The sequence below is a fragment of the Lepidochelys kempii genome, chromosome 9 (genome assembly GCF_965140285.1).
Source record: "Lepidochelys kempii isolate rLepKem1 chromosome 9, rLepKem1.hap1, whole genome shotgun sequence".
NCBI lineage: Eukaryota > Metazoa > Chordata > Testudines > Cheloniidae > Lepidochelys > Lepidochelys kempii.
Window position 1 is genome coordinate 545,449 of NC_136388.1, and position 21,570 is coordinate 567,018.

At 39.2% G+C, this 21,570-nt stretch overlaps 1 protein-coding gene across 34 annotated transcripts in view; it reads right to left on the reverse strand.

Moving 5' to 3' along the window:
- DLG1 (discs large MAGUK scaffold protein 1) overlaps positions 1-21,570 on the reverse strand; it is a 441,560-nt gene that overhangs the window by 363,070 nt on the left and 56,920 nt on the right. The window contains exon 1 of one of the 34 annotated variants that reach the window (XM_073358935.2): positions 9,610-10,077. The exons of 32 other annotated variants lie outside the window; for them this stretch is intronic. In XM_073358935.2, coding sequence (XP_073215036.1) covers positions 9,610-9,801 — 192 coding nt within the window. In that variant the 5' untranslated portion in view covers positions 9,802-10,077. Of the gene's footprint in view, positions 1-9,609; positions 10,078-21,570 lie in introns of those variants that run through there. One more of the 34 variants, XM_073358947.2, reaches the window with a different exon arrangement.

Sequence of the window (21,570 nt, forward strand, 5' to 3'; positions counted from 1 at the left end):
GGACGAGAGCTACTTGCGCTATATTGATGACATCTTCATCATCTGGACCCATGGATAAGAAGCCCTTGAGGAATTCCACCATGATTTCAACTATTTCCATCCCACCATCAACCTCAGCCAGGACCAGTCCACACAAGAGATCCGCTTCCTGGACACTACAGTGCTAATAGTCATTATGCAAGGTAACCTATTTCCCCTTGTTTTTTCCTACCCTCCCCCCTTCCTCGGACGTTCTTGTTAAGCCCTGGATTTGTGCTGGAAATGGCCCAACTTGATTAACATACACACTGTAAAGAGAGCGATCACTTTAGATAAGCTATTACCAGCAGGAGAGTGGGGTGGGAGGAGGTATTTTTTCATGCTTTGTGTGTATATAAAAAACATCTTCTGTATTTTCCACAGTATGCATCCCATGAAGTGAGCTGTAGCTCACGAAAGCTTATGCTCAAATAAATTGGTTAGTCTCTAAGGTGCCACAAGTACTCCTTTTCTTTTTAGTTAAGGTCCAGACTCCGGAGGAACATGTTTTCATACCACAGTAATGATGATAATAAATAGAAAGATTTCACGGTCTGTTCAAAAGTGTCTGGCGGTCCAGATTTGGCCCATGATCCACCTATTGACTGCCCCTGCCCTAGATGCAGAGGGATGCAGGAAGTTGCCTTTATGAGATGAGATCACTTATTTCACATTTAGTCATTGCATTTGATGGGTCAGATTGTGACAGAGCTTGAAATTTAGGCCAACCTCCCTGCAGGAAGGGCAATGTTTTCTGTTGTCAGGAGCAACAAATCTTGTTTTGGGGAGGAACAAGAAAGAGAACCTACCTAGTATCCTGGGATTTTATTTTTTTTAAACAGGAAGTAATCTCTGCCACAAAAAGGGTCAATTTAAAAGAAAGCTCAATATTAAAGATGTTTCTGATATACTCCCTAAAATCCTATGGATAAGTACCAGAAGGAAAAAGTAAAACTGCAAAAATGGAAAGACATGGGATAAGCACATTCAAAAAAGAACTACGCTGTCATGAGACAACATCTCATCATAACATAGGACACTGGAACAAATGTCTCAGAGAAACTACGGAGTAGTGGAGGACATGAAATCCCACCCAATATGCAAAGCAGGTGGTAATCTCAGCTGTAGAACAGATTAATCTCCATTTTTTTTATTGTGTTAGCAGTCATGGAATACCTTCTCCAAATAAACATCCATTTACTTTTCACAATAATTTGTTGGTTATAAGAGGAAAACCCAAAAATCTGAGTAAAATTAATTGTTTAAATATTCTCTTTCGTGTTTGCCACTTAAGGAAGGGAAAGTTTCGCTGCTTGGAGCAAACGCCATTTCAACCAACACAGGACACTATACATGAAGATCCTCAGCTAAACATACCTTTCCTGTCACTAATGAATCAAGAGCCTCCTGGCAAGCTATTAAGATCCCATTCCTCTACTCTCCTTCACAGTTATACCTGACACTTATATTTTCAGTTTCTCACATCCTCTGCAAGTAAGTACTCAAATAACCAGACATAATCAAAATATTATGTATTATATACCTGCCTTTTAAATATTCTACATGCAAACGTGACCAACTTGCTCATTTTATAACAAAGTATTAAGACAATATAGTAGTAACAATTAAATAATTATTTCCCTCGACAAATCAAACTTAAAATAAACACTTATTTTAAAATGTTGTAAATCCGATCAGATTCTATTTGATGCAAGGGATCCATCTATCAAAGGTTATCCGCTTCTGAAAGTTTTAGAGGAAAAACAGAGTAATTTCCATTTAAAAAAAAAAATAATAAAAAACTTTCACCGCCAACTTGCTATCAGACAAATACTGACCAAGCTAGTGAACTTTCTCCTTTCCTGTACTTCTTGCTGTAACTTATTATCCTGTCTTTAGCACAGAGGTAGACAAGCTTCGTTACTAAACATTTTCCACATTTTTTTTTCTCTCTCACTTATTTTTGCTTGATTCACTCTATAAATCTCTGTTCAATTAAGCTGTGGGTTAACAGTATAGTTAAGATTTTATGCATATGTTTTCACATTAACAATGCATTCCAAACCAGAGACTAATATCTGAATATAAAAGTTAACTCAACATGCACTCACCAATCTTACCATTTAAAGCAAATTATAATGAACTAAATACAAAATCAGAGGAAGATTTTAGAGAATCATAAAAACAGTCAGGAAGGTTCTACTGTAGGCTTATGACTAGGCTTATAACTATTGCTTTATCCATGTACTAATTAGCCATTTATGTTTTTCTGAGCACGTCAAAGCCATGCACCAACTCTTAAAATTGCACAGCTTGGACTTCTTCACCATGAAGGAGTAATTCCTACAACAGCTCTGTTAAACTGCTTTTTACAAAAAAGAAATTGAGGGGAACATTGTTACCATACCCTCACCACCAATTTCCCTTTTTAATGAAACCAGTTTAACACAATAGACCTAGAAGATTTTCTTTTTACAATCTTTAGTTGAAAAGGCAGCCAAGGACCGTAGTGCTCCCTCCTATGTCAGTCAACTCACCCTCTTATCTTCCCCATTCCATCCACGCTCCTAATTCTTTTTGAAGTTTACAGAATCAAAAGACAAACAGGCTATGGGCTTCAAGTGGGCTTACAGAAGAACAATGGAGATAAGGAAGAGCTACTTCCACCTCTCCACTACCTGCCCATCTTATTTTAGTTGCCCTTTCAACAGTACTGTTTCCAAGTTCTTGGGTTCATTTTAATGTAGGGAAACCAGGGCTTTTCAGTTTCTACAAAAACTACTGAGTTGAGAGTGGACTTGAAATGCTAATGAAAGGCCAAAAAGGCTCCCAGGAGACAGACAGCAAGTAAAACAATGGCCAAATGAGGCCTGGGAACATAAGAGAAATAAGAGAGAATATAATATATTTTGAAAATTGCACCCAAGGTGTTTTATATAACCTACTACTCAGTATTTCCTCCGACTGTTGTACTGCAAGATAGTTTTCATAGTGGAAGGATATGATACATACATCCAAGAAAAAGCGGTGTTAAAACATTTTTGTTTAAAAACAATTTGAAATTGTAGGTCCTCACCAACACCAACAAAACAGCAAGTACATGACTGAGCTGTTGGTGCACCTCACAATACACACAAGCATACACCAACAGCATACTAATGTACTCCTTATAGCCTACAGTGAGGTCCTGTCAACTCTCTGATGAATAAGGCTTTAAAAATAACTGACATATTAAGTTTATTTATGAATGTGAGCATCCTCCTAACATGCTTTGGTTTTACCATACATTTATATTCCTTGAAATTTTTAAGTAACAAAATAATTAACTTACTGCATGACAGATTACTGAATCTATTCTTATTCCAAATACAAAACAAACAGCAAATACAGGGCAATACACAGTGCCTCTGTCCAATTAAAAGTCTCAACACTGCCAATATAGCAAGGACAAGGGGGTATAGTTGGTGCACTCCAGGATCCTATATATAAATTGCCACTTGGCTAAAAAAGAAATAATATATTAGAGCATCTGGGTCTCAGATAAGTCACAAGATCTTGTTTTCTGGTATCCAGAGTATCTCCTCCTTTGAAGCATGTATATCAAGAAAATAGACCCCTCAGATGCCTACAAAAGTGTTCATGTAGATTTTCATTTTGCCCAAAGGGTTGATCATAGTAACAGCTGCAATAAAAACAACCTGTTACTGAATAAAAGATCAGTGTTTAACATCTTACTGAATTTACTAACAGTTACAAAATTGTATAAGAGCAGAGAATTATCCTACCAGATTGAGTCTCATGGTTTGGTGTACTCAAACCCAGGAACCTGAGGAACCTTTTGTGGAATAGGTGAGTGTCCACATAAAAGCAAGAATCCTTCGTGTTGAAATCTGCAAACCATGTGCCCTTCTCCACAGAGGGGATTACTGATGCCAAAGTGATCGTGCAGAATTTTGATTTTCTAATAAAGACATTCAGCTGGAGTAGATCGAGAACTGGTTTCCATCCAATGTTTTTTTTCTTGGGAACTAAAAATGTAGGGAGTAGACCTCTTTCCCTTGATGATGAGGTGGCACACGCCTTACAGCTTCTCACTGAAGAAGAGAGTCCACCTCCTAACAAAGGATCTTCTTTGAGAGTGCTCCCTGAAAATGGGCTGGGAATGGGGTTTGTATGATTGGGAGGTGACAAACTCAATTACATAGGCAGAATCAATCATCTCTAACACCCACGTGTCTGTCATTAGTGACCTCCAATTGTGAGCAAAGTGGGTGAGGCAGCCACCAAAGATTTGGGGGGCAGTGTAAAATGGCATTAACACAGGAACATAGTTCTCAAACATCTTGTAAGAAAGAAACACTTAGCTAGAGGGTAAGGCTGAGCTGTGGCAGAAGATGTGGAGAAAGCCAGGTGCCTAGGTCTTTGTATCCTCTGGCATTTATGCTGTGGTTCATAACAGTGCTGATGACACAATGGCTGAGGGTGGGGTGTCTTGCTCTGTATGCTTGTTTGTGGCATCTCCTTTCTGGAGCCAGCATATAAATGCCCAGAAAGCAGAGGGTTGTTCTAGAGTCTGAACAAGTGAAGAGACTCAGGGCACGTCTTCACTTCACTGCCGCAGCAGAACTTTAATATGGCTGTGTAGTCGCAGCACCAGTGCTCGGAGCTCACAAAAGCTTATGCTCAAATAAACTGGTTAGTCTCTAAGGTGCCACAAGTACTCCTTTTCTCTCTCTCTAGAGCTCTCCCAGCGCTATAAAAAAAAACCACCTCCACGAGGGGAGTAGCTCCCAGCACTGTAGCACTGTCTACACTGCCACGTTAAAGCGCTGAAACGTGCAGCGCTCAGGAGGTTGTTGTTTCACACCCAAGTGAAGAAGTGGTAGTGCTGTAAAGTGGCACTGAACCAATCTTCTCACTGAACCAATTACCCTTATTAAATGTCAGCTCTTCAGTAATATTTGATATTACTGAGGAACCCCAAGGAATGTAGCCAAGATTCATGCCTCATGACGACTGGCCAAGCTATCCCTCCAGAAACAGTATCAGCAGCATCCACTGGAGCCTGTGATGGTAGGTGCGATCCTTTCATTTGTGTGTCAAAACTGAAGTCAGTACTTACACATCCTTATTATTTCATGCCATACTCATGTGTTGACTAAGATGGAGTCAGGGATGGATCTCTTCTTCTAGGAGCAGATTTTGAAGAGGTTCTGTCTTTGTGCTTGTGAGTGCGCCCCTTGCTCTTGTGAGAAGCCTTGGGAAGGGATTCCTTGGGCTTAGAAGTTGTTACCTCAGCTCCTGAGCTTGTGCTTGGCGGAGCATATTAACATAGACATAGGATGTCCCTGGTCCTGATCCAACTAGGAAATGTTTTGATAGTTAGGTTTCAGAGTAACAGCCGTGTTAGTCTGTATTCGCAAAAAGAAAAGGAGTACTTGTGGCACCTTAGAGACTAACCAATTTATTTGAGCATAAGCTTTCGTGAGCTACAGCTCACTTCATCAGATGCATTCAGTGGAAAATGCAGTGGGGAGATTTATATACACAGAGAACATGAAACAATGGGTGTTACCATACACATTGTAATGAGAGTGATCAGGTAAGGTGACCTATTACCAGCAGGAGTAATAGATCACTATTGTCACTATTGTCATGTTTGTCACTCATGGAGAAGGAGTGGGGACAGGAGATACAATTCTTAAACCCCCGGACTCTGGGCACAGTCCTTGTCTGTGGGAGAAAGAGAGCCCCCAAAGTGGGAAGTCTAAGGTATACTAAATCTAATAAATACTAAGAAGTATTTACTATACATATATTTATTTACAGATCAAGATGAAAAAGATGGAGGTAGCTGTGGACACAGAATTACAACTCAGGCTATGTGGCGGGAAGAAGGAACTGGAGAGGCAGTGGTCCACAACACTCCTTATACCCTCAGTTCCAACTGCACAGGTGCAGACCAATGAACATCACTTGTTAGAAATCTCCAGCTTCAGGTGCATGGCACATATGTGTACCCACATGTGGAATGCCCATAAGAGCCAGCACTCAAAGCAGAACCTAGAATTTTCTGGAACTCAAAACAGCCCATCCACTTTAAGGTAAGGGTTTTTAAGATATTCTAGAATGATACCTTAAGTTGAAAAATTTTAGCCTGGGATGATTTTTCTGTGGCCAAATTATAAAACCATAAAAATATGGAACTAACACTTGAATCTGCAACTCACCTTAGCTAAGGTTCAAATGTGCCTCTGTAATACAAACAATAATAAAAGGAAGTGTTTCTGTAGCTTGTGTGTTTTCATACATTTCTAGACTGATCAGGGTATAAGGAATTCAAATATACATGGGAATTAATGCCCAATACATAACAATTTCATCCAAAAAGTTTATAATTCATACTCAACAACACTAACATGGTAAAATTTTGTATTTTGTGAATAGGCTTTTGCCATCAAATAATGGTGCTGGTGTTTCCTTTAACAACTAAGACAACAAGGGAGATGCCTCTAAGGCAGTAGCATAAGGCATCTGTCCAGTTCAGATAAGGGAGACAACCTCTTGCAGTTGCAGAATAGTTTTTTCTTATGTGAAACTTCAAAGAAAGCATGAGAAGCATGCATAATTTCATTGAAATGCAGAGATTTTATGTCAGTTTCAAAAGAGACAAAAATGTAAATACAAACAATTGCAAAGGCATCAACAAAAACTTGTATGTGACAACTTCTATTTGTTCTCAAATTTCATCAGGAGCAAATAACTATCAAATTCTATATGGACTAATCAAGGAATCATGAATTTTCTTATCCATTTGAGTGTGTAGGGAAAAGATACTGCAAAACGGAAAACTTTTCATTTAATACAACTCTCCACATGAGCTCAGTTTGCTCTACGTGTGTGGAAATGAAAAGCTTATTCTCCCTTACTGCACCATAGATGCAGCTGATCAATATACTGTCATTTAAACATTAATTCTTCAGCTTTTTGATAACCTACAGTATTCAAAGTGGTTCATGTTTGAAGGTAATATTTTTACACTTATAAAAGAAATAATATCATTTATTAATGTTTTTCCCTTTTTAACATTTCACAAAATTCACAAATTAGGATTTCCGAATTACATTACTTCTGCATTATCTGTGCATCAGTCACTTCAATAAACAGTCAGTGAATTTAAGATTTGGGATTTGCATGGCTGCAATACAAAGGACATAGGTGCTGCATTAGCAGTAGTAATAATCTGTGCCTTTAAAAAGGAATAAAAAGACTGATGTTTAAGACAATTTGAGAACTATAATAAATGTGGAACTGCTGGGAGTTTTATTACACTGAAAGGAAATATTCTCTTATTTTTCTGTCAGATGCATTTCAGTTTAAATGAATATTAGATATCCAAATAGCTTCACTAAAATCATTAAAGTTCTATGATTACATTCGAAATCAGACCTTTTAAAAAAAGCCTCCTAGTTGTTCCTATTTCTGCATAGGTTGAAAGGATTAGTACTGGCAGCAACATCACTACAGGCTCCCCACAGCAAGGCCCTACAATGTTCTCTATAAAATTGCTTAAAAATACTTTTTCCTATTGTTCCACCAGGGGGCAACCATGACCCTCAACTGGTATTTAGAGACCTTGAAACTGTAAATGGTCATAGCTTCCGTTTCCACAACATATAGCAAGGCCAAGAATCAATCCAGAGCCTATAATACACATATTATACCTCTTCTACACACAGACACCATACCAGATATAACTTATTAAAGTTAAGGCTAATATAATTGGTCTATTCATCATCGTCATCATGTTCCCATTACGTCTCTGGCGATTAGGGCAGCGAAGAAGCTCCTCCACTCTTGTCTGTTTCTGGCAAGTCTTTCAATGGTTCCCCAGCTGTGTCCCAGGTTTTTCAGCTCAGCTTCCACAGCTCTTCGCCATGTTGTTTTCAGGCGGCTTCGTTTTCACTTGTGTTAGGGCACCCGTTAAAAAAAAAAGCAAGGAATTTTACTATATATTGAGTCACTCCCACCAAGCCCTTTAGAGCGGAGACAAGTTTTATAAGTTTGTAAAGTGCTATATAAATTTGTGCCACTATCAGAGATCATTAATAATAATATATTTGGACAGATATAAAAATACAGATGCACAAATGAGAGCATGTACAGTGAAAACCGTCACTACTCATATCTGACAGAAAATAATGACTTTCAAAAAAAGAGGGTAGCTTCTAGATGTTTTATTTTGCACTTAAAAGGAAAAGGTTTGTCTCCACAATTTTTATATGGCAGACTTTAAGAACATTACATATTTTAAAACATTTTAACTCTCTCCTTGGATAGCATCATTCTTGAGTTACTACATATTACAGAACCTGCTACAATCAGAAAGGGCTTTTTGTTTGTTTTTTCATTTATTTAAAGGGACAACGGGAATCTCATTAAGTAATGTCTATTCCAGTTTTTTTATTTATATAAAAAAATTAAATTTTCAGACTCTCTAAAAGCATGCTGCAGAGGATTTGTTTGCAAAACAAAAACAAAAAAAAACCAAACACCTAGCTAAATCCTTGTCTAATGGAAATGAAGGATTCAGATTTAAACATTATGTTTAGATAAGCAAATTAAACCCATTCATATAAATTTAGATTTACACTATGAGAAAATTCTTTGTGCACCATTCTAGGTATGTATTTTTTCTCTAATAAGTAACAAACCCATTCCATTTTCAAATATCCCTCAAATCATTAACAGACTACATCAACCTGATTATATATAGGCACAAAACAAGTATTTCTAAATCATAATGAATTTACCTGAAGATTGTATTACATAAAGTTAAATGTAAAATTAAAATACATGAAGTCTCAAATTGCTGTGTTTTCAAACTACCTGTTTCATGTTCTGTTAAATTATGAACTTTGGTTTCAAAAGTAACTTTTACCCACACATATTCAATCTTTTCAACAGAAGGCTTTCAATGTCTTGAGTTCTATTAATATAATGTAATATATACACTAAACTTAGTACAATAAAATAAATATTTTGGAAAACACTGAATTAAAGATATTTCATTTCATTATTAAGAAAATTATTAAAGTGTATATATTTTATTACTCTATAACCCAAACAGTTGATTTCAACCTAAAATGACTAACAGCCTAAGGGCACTGTTAAACCCAAACCTGCCACTAACATTTGCTTCTATCAGTATGATGTCAGGAGGCATTTCCAGCCCTGCATATCAATGGAAGTCTCCTGTGTATTTAATTCTTTACAGCTGAAGAAAATGAAAGCCAAGTGCAATAAACGATTACATGATGATTAATGGAGAATGACGACATTTTACATGTAGCATTCAGCAAATTCAAAAGATCCTTTTGCATAGCATCTTAACAGCAAATGTATATAATTCATTACTTTCGTCAGATTCACAGAGCACTGGTAATTGACTGTAATAAATGGAATAAAATACACACCATTTAATCTGAATCTTAATGTATAATCACATTACTTTAACAACATAATGACTTAATCACTAAAATTCTATTAAAAATTACACTCAGATTTTCAGGAAAGCCTATTTAGACCCACCTTACATCCAAACATTAAGGATATGGTGTTGTTGGTGCATGCCACTTTACAGTGGCAGAGCATCGGAGAAAAGCAATCCAAGTTTTTGATGCTAGGAGACATTTTTTCAGACCTTGGGCACTTCAATCGATCCGTTATCGAGATTCCAGAAAAATGCCTCTGTAAATGTTGCTTGCTGCTTGTTTTTGACATTTAATCCAGGTCCATAATGCTGAAAGATAAGCTTTTATATAAAAATAGATTGCATTCTTCAGGAAATTTTTCTCCCTTAGAAATCAGTTCAGCCTTTTAGGACTGCAATTGAAAAATCCTTGTGTCCATTTTCAAAACATTAGACCCCTGCTTTCTATTTAATTATAATGATAATATCAACATGAACGGAGAACTGTACCAAGGCCCAAAGTCTTACTGGGATCCTCGCAGCCAGAACCAAGACTCAAATCACCAGGGCAGCTCCACCTGCTGCAGTGCAAGGTCTGCTATCTCCTCCACAAGAACACAGGCAACTCTAGCAAAGCCACTATGCTGGTTGCTTAGGGGGAGGGGCACAAGATGTTGCAGCAAGGGACTCATTACATGGCCCGATAGAGATGAACCCAACACTCTTCCTGGAAGGTGCTTTCGCACTGCACCAGTGACCATAACAAAAATCTGATTTAAACACACATATGCATAACTATAAAAAACGGAATCGGTATGTTTGATGATATAATGTGTAATTTATATTAGCTCTTTCAGGGAAAAGATACAGGCAACAGTGAAAAAAATCTAGCTTCATACATACATAATGATCAAGATCTTAATCCTGAACAATTCCATCAAATAAAAATCAGATGAAAAATTAATATTGATCAGATATCTGTCACTATGTTAAAACAAACTATTAAAGATGGTTTAAGAAAGTTTTAGTCAACTCAAAATGTCCTCCCAAATTTAGTAGAACTGTTAAAGTTAAAAGACACAGCTAAGAAAATAAGTGTATTTTCTTGTAAAACACTCTGAACCAGATACTCTATAGATTTTTTTTATTTTTCTCGACCTAACAAACCATGCATAATCTAGACTATGCAAACCATTCGATAAATACTAGGTTTTACACAGATATTCTACTTATTCAAGAGAGAAGACATCTAAACATATTTTAAGTATTTTTTTAATTCAAAGACCACTAAAGCATTTTTCCCTAAAGCTAAAGATCTTTTGCTTTGCATTTATAGTATGTCAATACTTAGCTGTTGCACATTTTAAAAAATTAATCCTTGTTGATCCGTCAGGGTCCATACTAGGACTAGAAGTATAGCAGTATATTTTATATTATACATTTCAATTTACCTTTTTTTAAAAAAAAAAACAAAACACAACCAATGCACTGGTTGTCAGAATTTCTAATGTAATGCATTAATTCCTTACAAATAAATTATTTATATTAGATACAGAGGAGAATGTGTCCCCAAGGGATTAATATTGCATGATTTTTCCTGCTTTCTCACAGCATAAGCTAATTAAGATTTTTTTAAAGACTTTCCCTTAATTACTAGTATTCCAGCCACAATGCATCTGTTTTTATACTGACAGATCACTGTTTAGGCTCCCCCGAAGACCTCTTCCACTTGGCTCCCCAAGAATTCAATTCAACTCGAATCTAGTTCCTGAGATTCCTCTATTTGGCATACCGCAAAGCTACACTGAGTTGATCAGACTCAATATCTTCACAAATGATCTGGAGGATGGTGTGGATTGCACTCTCAGCAAATTTGCGGATGATACTAAACTAGGAGGAGTGGTAGATACGCTGGAGGGGAGGGATAGGATACAGAGGGACCTAGACAAATTGGAGGATTGGGCCAAAAGAAATCTGATGAGGTTCAATAAGGATAAGTGCAGGGTCCTGCACTTAGGACGGAAGAACCCAATGCACCGCTACAGACTAGGGACCGAATGGCTAGGCAGCAGTTCTGCTGAAAAGGACCTAGGGGTGACAGTGGACGAGAAGCTGGATATGAGTCAGCAGTGTGCCCTTGTTGCCAAGAAGGCCAATGGCATTTTGGGATGTATAAGTAGGGGCATAGCGAGCAGATCGAGGGACGTGATCGTTCCCCTCTATTCGACATTGGTGAGGCCTCATCTGGAGTACTGTGTCCAGTTTTGGGCCCCACACTACAAGAAGGATGTGGATAAATTGGAGAGAGAGTCCAGCGAAGAGCAACAAAAATGATGAGGGGTCTGGAACACATGAGTTATGAGGAGAGGCTGAGGGAACTGGGATTGTTTAGTCTGCAGAAGAGAAGAATGAGGGGGGATTTGATAGCTGCTTTCAACTACCTGAAAGGGGGTTCCAAAGAGGATGGTTCTAGACTATTCTCAGTGGTAGAAGAGGACAGGACAAGGAGTAATGGTCTCAAGTTGCAGTAGGGGAGGTTTAGGTTGGATATTAGGAAAAACTTTTTCACTAGGAGGGTGGTGAAACACCGGAATGCGTTACCTAGGGAGGTGGTAGAATCTCCTTCCTTAGAAGTTTTTAAGGTCAGGCTTGACAAAGCCCTGGCTGGGATGATTTAATTGGGGATTGGTCCTGCTTTGAGCAGGGGGTTGGACTAGATGACATCCTGAGGTCCCTTCCAACCCTGATGTTCTATGATTCTAAGAATAATGGGTGTGCATAGGGCAGTGGTGGGCAACCTGCGGCCGGCAGGCAGCCCATCAGGGGAATGTGATTGCAGACAGTGAGACATTTTGCTGACATTGACCATCCGCAGGCACGCCCCCCCCCCCATAGCTCCCAGTGGCTACGTTTTGCCATTCCTGGCCAATGGGAGCTGCGGGAAGTGGTGGTCAGCATGACCCTGCAGCCTGATGTTTCCCACAGCTCCCACTGTCTGGGAACAGCGAACCGTAGCCACTGGGAGCTGCGGGGGGCTGTGCCTGCGGATGGTCAACATCAGCAAAATGTCTTGCGGCTCACAGTCAGATCACCCTGATGGGCTGCATGCAGCCCGTGGGCCGCAGGTTGCCCACCACTGGTATAGGGTGTACCACACATCCAAAGTTACACAGCAAACCTCTTCCTTTATATACAGTTATACATTAGATTGCATTTACTGCACACTATAACACATTTTGGGACTGGCTTGGTCACTGTATAAGAACCAATCCCTGTACAGCCCACACTTTGTCCTTGCCCAACTTATTCTTTACCTCATCTTACCTTCCAAGCTTATCTTATCCCATTGTTATCTTGTCCATTGTAAATGATTCCCTGGATGTTCCCCCTTCTCTGTTGCTACTACAGACATTCTGTTTCTAGCCCTGATCCTGCCTCCCAAAAAATGAGGCCCCACCTGTGTCCAATTACTCACATCAAGCTAGGCCCACAATCACACAAAATGGCATCTAAAATAGAACACCCAAACTTTAAATAAAAAAATTGAGACTTGCACATTTCAGTATCTTTTAAAGCTTCTTCCCATGATCTCATACCCCCTCAAAACATACCTCTTCACCTAAACTCAGAACACTAACTTCACTGCCTGCTCTGACCTTTCACAATCTCCCTTTTAATTCATTCAGTTTACTTGGTAAACTCCTTGAGGGAGGGACTTTGTCTACATATTGTAAAATGGTAAACACACTTCTTACATTAGAAGTGAATAATAAAATTTCATAAGATCATGAAGTTACAATGGAAACCCACTTTGAAATAAAAAAATAAAATACACAAACTGATGAAACTAAAAAAAAAACGCCATATATTCTGGAGAATAAATAGCACCACCAACCCACCTAATAGATATAGCACCAGTAATAACACACAAATGACGCCTCTGCTTCTGAAGACACTCCTTTTCCAGTAAGACAGACAAAGATTATAAATGTCAGCATCCCTATACTTGGAAGCTTGAGTTATATTTTCAACTTGCCCCTAGTACCTAATCAATATCTCCAACTTCCCTTCAAGTTTTCAGGGAAGCAGTACATGAATTTCAGATTGGGGGTGGGGGTAGGGGCAGGAAAGAGGGGGGGGGGAAATCGCACTAATAACTATATTGGAACATTATGGAGAAAGATATTCACAATAATCCACAAAAAAACTCACAAAGATATTAAATGATCACTCTATTCCCCGTTTAGCTACATTCTCACTATTTAGTGGACTTTTTCTACATGTACATCCAAGCCCAAGGACAAGCCAGAAGTGTACTAAAGAGCCCAGTCAATTTTAATAATTTAAAAACCTCTGCTCCTCCTTCAGCAGGTCAGAATCACAGTATGCCATTTGTAGTCAGGGGATAGCAGGGCTGGCAGAGCAAATTCAATGCACATCACTCCAAAACAAAAAATGGAAGACAATCTGTTAGTCATGGATCACTGACTGTACACCAACAGTGCAAGGAAGTCTCTGTCCCATAAATAAACCCTTTTCCAACCAAGGACACAAAGCAACAAGCAATCTTACTTCCATACCCCTAATGAAGAAACTCTTGGTAAAAAGAAAAAAAGTCATATTATATATAAATGACCATTTCATGATAACAAATAGGGTGAAAACAAAGCCAAATGTGGTTCTGAATGTTGCAGAAACAGCTCTCCAAGATGCAGAGAGCATAAGCTCTACTGTGCTATGGGCACAGCAGAATCAATAAAAAGGAAGATATGGTGTACACAACTACAAAGGATTCTATCAGTAAGATATAATGAACAGAAAGCTTCAGTAACTTCAGGCAATTACATCTACATGGTTGATGAAGGCTACATACAGACTCCAAATAACTTAGCCATACATCTGCAGCTGTAAACAGAACCTTATATTTCTGTATAATATTACTAATCCTTATAAAACAAAAATAGAGACAGTTCAGAACTTTTAAGGAAGTATCTTTCAGTGCACACATAAAAATTCAATATAATTGATCTTACACCACTAATATAACCCCATTCAATTTAATGAAGCAGTGTGAAACTTTACAGGGCCAAATCATGGGATTGAGGTTGATGTTGCAGCTGCTACTTTTTTCAGCCAAAAATGTGTTGTATTGGTTGAGGCTTTTTGTACACACCATGCAATGAATGTTATTTGCACTCATTTCAGACACTGTAAAGGCAGTGCTGTCATCAATTATCTGGTTGTGTGCAGAGAAGAGAGATATTCAATGCACTCTAAAACCTAGACAAAACACGAGGAGCCTACACTGGAGCACTAAAGCTGAATATCCTTTTTTTAATTAAAACTAAACTATCACCATATCTTAAAATAGGATTTTTATTATTTTTAAAACAGTAAAATCCTAAAAAGACTAGACTGAGAAAAACATTTAAATACCATTAAGACATTAGTTCCTCAAGTTTTAAAGCTTCTTCAGTGTCAGTGAAACCATTTGAGAAATGTCTAGTTTGCAAAGTTTCAACCACATTTTACAAGAGCGCTAGCTCCCTTCAGACTGGAACTATTACAATTTATACAAAATGTTATACTTCTTGACATCATATGGAACATTCAGACAATGTTTTATAGATATATTTATAATTTGCATACTAATGTACTAGCCCTGTGGAAAGGAAGGCACAGGGCACTCTACAAGCAACTCAATCTACATCAGGTTTCAGAGTAGCAGCCGTGTTAGTCTGTATCCGCAAAAAGAAAAGGAGTACTTGTGGCACCTTAGAGACGAACAAATTTATTTGAGCATAAGCTTTCGTGAGCATCAGTTTCAACTAGACAAGAGGCATTATTTCAAGGTCCAAATTTTAAGTGTCTTATTTATTTTTAATATAGAGTAGGTATCTGGTGGGTCAGTATTGAAAGATCTTACAGCATTTTAAGGAGCACAGTGTCCACAGAATTCTTAAGATTCTTAAAATAGCCATGGGACATGTAGTAATAAACTGAATTCTTGAGTGTTCTTTACTACCATAAGCCACAAGAACAAACTGGCATTCACGGTAAACATACCAGATGACCATAGAGATAGTCTAATAGAACTACCTATCTCCCTGCAGACGTCTTTTCCATGTTTCATTTTAACATACAAAGTTAGTTTTCAGGAAAAAGCAGCAAAAGAGGTCAAAAGAAACACTTTAAAGCTTTCAAAAAAAAAAAAAAAACACCTGCATATGTTTAATCAAAAAGATACCAAAACTGACAAGTGGTCTGCTTATGACTGCATACATAAAATAAACTGCTTTTATTCTATGTTTACTTAACAGTAATTTGCATCCTACCTTAATAGGCAACAAAAATGATTCCCACTGCCCAATTAAAAACACGAACATCTAGGTGTTTAATTAGTGAGCAGGATTTATTTATTACAAACATTCTTAAGACAGGCAGAAGTAAATGGCTTCATTTTACTTGGTTCTCTCTTTCAGGCACCCCAAAACTCCATCATTAAGTTTTCTTCATAATTTTGGGAAATATTCATTGATGATTATTAGCTTGAAAAGAAATGGTTGTCTTTAGCCTTCTAGGCCAACTAATTTTTTCTATATTTAAATTAGGAAGTCATGTAGATTTACATTTAAAGAAGAAGGGGGGGGGGAACTGTCAGTGGAAACAAGAAAATAAATGTTATTTTTAGTTACATAAAAATAGTATATAAAAGTCTCTTAATAAAGAAAACTATTCCTTTTTTATCCTAATTTCAATTACTTCAACTAGATTCTAAGTATGGTTGTTTGTAATAACCAGACCTAGATGTGCCAACACTGTAGAAAAGTATTATATATTTACATTTAAGATTAGATTTCTTCTAAAGGATGCAATATTGTTCTTCCATACCACCAATTACTCTTATACTTTGCAATTATTATTTTTATTTGTATAGCATTTCATACACTTTAAAAAGGAAACAAACATCTTGTTTTAGATCCTTTTCTAGCACAACCTCACTTGGACTACCATAATGGATCTTATACAATTTAAAGCAGGTCACATGCAAGTATCAGTTCTTTGGCTACAATTTAAATAGCATTTATCAGCATTATGAAAAGCATATGACGTTCTATAATTCATAGATTTTAAGGCCACTGGAAGGGACCGTTGTAATCAACTAGTTTGACCACACAGGACACAGAACACCTGTAAAACACAGGACACAGAACTTCCACAAACTAAATTCATTTGAACTAGAGCATATCTTTTTTTTTTTTTTTTTTTTTGAGAAATCCAATCATTATTTTACATTTGCCAGTGATGAGGAATCCATCATGACTGCTGGTAAATTATTCCAATGGCTAATTACCCTCACTGTTAAAAATGCATGCCTTATTTCCATTCTGAATTTCTCTAGCTTCAACTTCCATCCACTGAATCTTGTTATACCTTTGTCTGGTAGATTAAAGAGCCCATTATTAAATATCGGTTCTCCATGTAAGTACTTACAGACTGTGAACAAGTCACTCCTTAACCTTCTCTTTATTAAGACGATAAGACTGAGCTCCTTGAGTCTATCACTATAACGGAAAATTTCTTACCAATAATTTCCTTTCTGGTAAAGGCATCTTCCACAAGTCTAGACTTCTGGGCTGATCCCCCCTCTCTGCAGCTTCCCAGAGACAAATCACCGTTTTGGCTCCACATACTCTGACCACGCCCCCTCTGCTCCTACTTGCCACTACATGAGTTATTCCCAAGCTATAAAACTTGCATAACATTAACAAAAAAATATTCCAGACAGAATAATTATGTACATTAGACCACAGACAAATGGTCCTACGGTAATGGCTGCACTTAATATTTTACCCTTGGCTTATGAGCCATCTAGCATGTGTAGAAGTGTGGGAGATGCCGCTAGCAGAAAGGAAATTATTGGTAAGAAAGTTTGTTCTGAAACCCAGCATCTTCCACAGTTCTGAAGGTCTGGGAAGTAATCAGATGTAGGGAGGGATATGAAAACAGGAGTTCAGTATATGAAAAGTACCCCCCCATTTTAAAAAAGCAGAGAGTGGTCTGGGTGCAGGGGTGGGGGGTCTGGATGCAGAGGCTCAGGAGGGGTCCGGAGGCAGCGAGTTGGTAGGACGTCCAGCTCGGTGGGAGGCTCCAGGTGCAGGGGGTGAGGCTTGGCAGAGTGGGGGTTCAGGTGCAGGGGGCTCAGCAGGGGTCTGGGTATGGGGGTGTTCAGATGCACAGGGGTTGGATGGACGGAGGAGCAGCTCTCTGTACAGTGACTGCTCTGCCCGTGGCTGAGGAGCTAGAGGGAAGAGTGTGTGTGTAGTCAGGGGAGGTTTCTGGGGGTAGGTCTGACATAGCCCTAGCCACTCCTTAAAAGGGAAGAGGAAGTCCCGTTCCCTTACCCCCACCCCATCCCAACTTGGACTAGCAGCTAAGCCCAGCACAGGGTAGGAGCAACTGGACAGAGCTCCCCCAACCTCATCCCCTGCATGATTTATCTCTCCGCTGGCTGCTCCGGGCACCTGAAACGATTTGCCCGCACTGCTGGGGAGGGGCGTGACTGCTCTTGCAGCTTCCCATTGCTTCCCCATCAGATTTCTGTGGGGAAGCAAAGAAACCTGCAGGGGACATGAATTCTGCATGTGCACAGGGGCACAGAATTCCCCCGGGAGTAATAAGTCTTTAACTCACTGTAAATTAAAAAAAGAAAAGGAGTACTTGTGGCACCTTACAGACTAACCAATTTATTTGAGCATGAGCTTTCGTGAGCTACAGCTCACTTCATCAGATGCATACCGTGGAAACTGCAGCAGACATTATATACACACAGAGATCATGAAACAATACCTCCTCCCACCCCACTGTCCTGCTGGTAATAGCTTATCTAAGGTGATCATCAAGTTGGGCCATTTCCAGCACAAATCCAGGTTTTCTCACCCTCCGCCCCCCCCCCCCCCCCACACACACACACAAACTCACTCTCCTGCTGGTGATAGCTTATCCAAAGTGACCACTCTCCCTACAATGTGCATGATAATCAAGGTGGGCCATTTCCAGCACAAATCCAGGTTTTCTCACCCCCCCCCACCCCCATACACACACAAACTCACTCTCCTGCTGGTAATAGCTCATCCAAAGTGACCACTCTCCCTACAATGTGCATGGTAATCAAGGTGAGCCTTTGTCCTTACCCATAACTATTTTACATTTGGGGACAATGTATACCTTCAGATCAGCGGCACTGCTATGGGTACCCACATGGCCCCACAGTATGCCAACATTTTTATGGCTGATTTAGAACGCTTCCTCAGCTCTCGTCCCCTAAAGCCCCTACTCTACTTGCGCTATATTGATGACATCTTCATCATCTGGACCCATGGAAAAGAAGCCCTTGAGGAATTCCACCATGATTTCAACAACTTCCATCCCACCATCAACCTCAGCCTGGTCCAGTCCACACAAGAAATCCACTTTCTGGACACTACAGTGCTAATAAACAATGGTCACATAAACACCACCCTATACCGGAAACCTACTGACCGCTATTCCTATCTACATGCCTCCAGCTTTCACCCTGACCATACCACACGATCCATCATCTACAGCCAAGCTCTGCGATACAACCGCATTTGCTCCAACCCCTCAGACAGAGACAAACACCTACAAGATCTCTGTCAAGCTTTCTTACAACTACAATACCCACCTGCAGAAGTGAAGAAACAGATTGATAGAGCCAGAAGAGTTCCCAGAAGTTACCTACTACAGGACAGGCCTAACAAAGAAAATAACAGAACGCCACTAGCCGTCACCTTCAGCCCCCAACTAAAACCCCTCCAACGCATTATTAAGGATCTACAACCTATCCTGAAGGATGACCCAACACTCTCACAAATCTTGGGAGACAGGCCAGTCCTTGCCTACAGACAGCCCCCCAGCCTGAAGCAAATACTCACCAACAAGCACAAACCACACAACAGAACCACTAACCCAGGAACCTATCCTTGCAACAAAGCCCGTTGCCAACTGTGCCCACATATCTATTCAGGGGACACCATCACAGGGCCTAATAACATCAGCCACACTATCAGAGGCTCGTTCACCTGCACATCCACCAATGTGATCTATGCCATCATGTGCCAGCAATGCCCCTCTGCCATGTACATTGGTCAAACTGGACAGTCTCTACATAAAAGAATAAATGGACACAAATCAGATGTCAAGAATTATAACATTCATAAACCAGTCGGAGAACACTTCAATCTCTCTGGTCACGCAATCACAGACATGAAGGTCGCTATCTTAAAACAAAAAAACTTCAAATCCAGACTCCAGTGAGAAACTGCTGAATTGGAATTCATTTGCAAATTGGATACTATTAATTTAGGCTTAAATAGAGACTGGGAGTGGCTAAGTCATTATGCAAGGTAGCCTATTCCCCCCCCAGACGTTCTGGTTAAACTTGGATTTAAACTTGCAGAGTGGTCAGTTTGGATGAGCTATTGCCAGCAGGAGAGTGAGTGAGTGAGTGAGTGAGTGAGTGAGTGAGTGTGTGTGTGTGTGTGTGTGTGTGTGTGTCCGGGAAAAAAAAGGGGGGGGGGGGAGCCTGGATTTGTGCTGGAAATGGCTCACCTTGATTACCATGCACATTGTAGGGAGAGTGGTCACTTTGGATGAGCTATTACCAGCAGGAGAGTGAGTTTGTGTGTGTATGGGGGTGAGAAAACCTGGATTTGTGCTGGAAATGGCCCACCTTGATTATCATGCACATTGTAGGGAGAGTGGTCACTTTGGATAAGCTATCACCAGCAGGAGAGTGAGTTTGTGTGCGTGGTTTTTGGAGGGGGGTGAGAGAACCTGGATTTGTGTAGGAAATGGCCCACCTAGATTATCATACACATTGTGAAGAGAGTTGTCACTTTGGATGGGCTATTACCAGCAGGAGAGTGAGTTTGGGGGGGGGGGGGGGGCGGAGGGTGAGAAAACCTGGATTTGTGCTGGAAATGGCCCAACTTGATGATCACTTTAGATAAGCTATTACCAGGAGGACAGTGGGGTGGGAGGAGGTATTGTTTCATGATCTCTGTGTGTATATAATGTCTGCTGCAGTTTCCATGGTATGCATCCGATGAAGTGAGCTGTAGCTCACGAAAGCTCATGCTCAAATAAATTGTTTAGTCTCTAAGGTGCCACAAGTACTCCTTTTATTTTTGCGAATACAGATTAACACGGCTGTTACTCTGAAACCTGTAAATTAAAACAGAGTTACATTTTCATACTTTCACACTTTGAAATTGCCTGTCTTTTAATTTGTTTCTAGAACCTTGCAAATAGGAAGCAAATAGTACATGTCCTTTGCTGTAGTCAGAATTCAGTAATAAATGGATTGGCTAGCCATAAGTTTTGAATAGGAGAGCAACTTGAAGCTATTTTCACAGAGAGTTCTTTCCTATTACCATATCTTCATTGTTTACTATTTTTAATTCAAAATCAGAGACATTCTAACTTTAGATATTTTATTGTATTTATAAATTTTAAGGATGTATCAAGTGAGGTCCTGCAGGGGTCTGTCACTAGTCAATATTTTAATTAACAATCTGGATGATAGAGCAGAGAGCACACTTATAAAATCTGCAGATGATACCAACCTGGACAGAATTAGAATTCAAAACTATCTTGATAAATTTGAAGAAGAAAGATTAAATTCAATAAAGCCAAGTACAGTGCACTGCACTTTGGAAGGAAAAATCAAACGCACAAATACAAAATGGGAAATAACTGGCTAGGCAGCAGTACTGCTGGAAAAGATCTGGGTGTTACAGTGGATCAAAACTGAACATCAATGTGATGCTTTTGTGAAAACAGCAAATGTCATTACAGGGGTTCTCAGGACAAATTTTTTGGTAGCCTCACAGTGCGGCCACTAACTTTTGCTGATGGTTGCTCTCACACTTTTTCCTAAAATACTTAATTAGCTTTAAGAAAAACAAATAAATATGTACATATACATGACCAGATCATTGCAATTTACTTATTTCTAGCTAGTAAGTCCGTTGTGAAAAGTGATATTAACATACAAC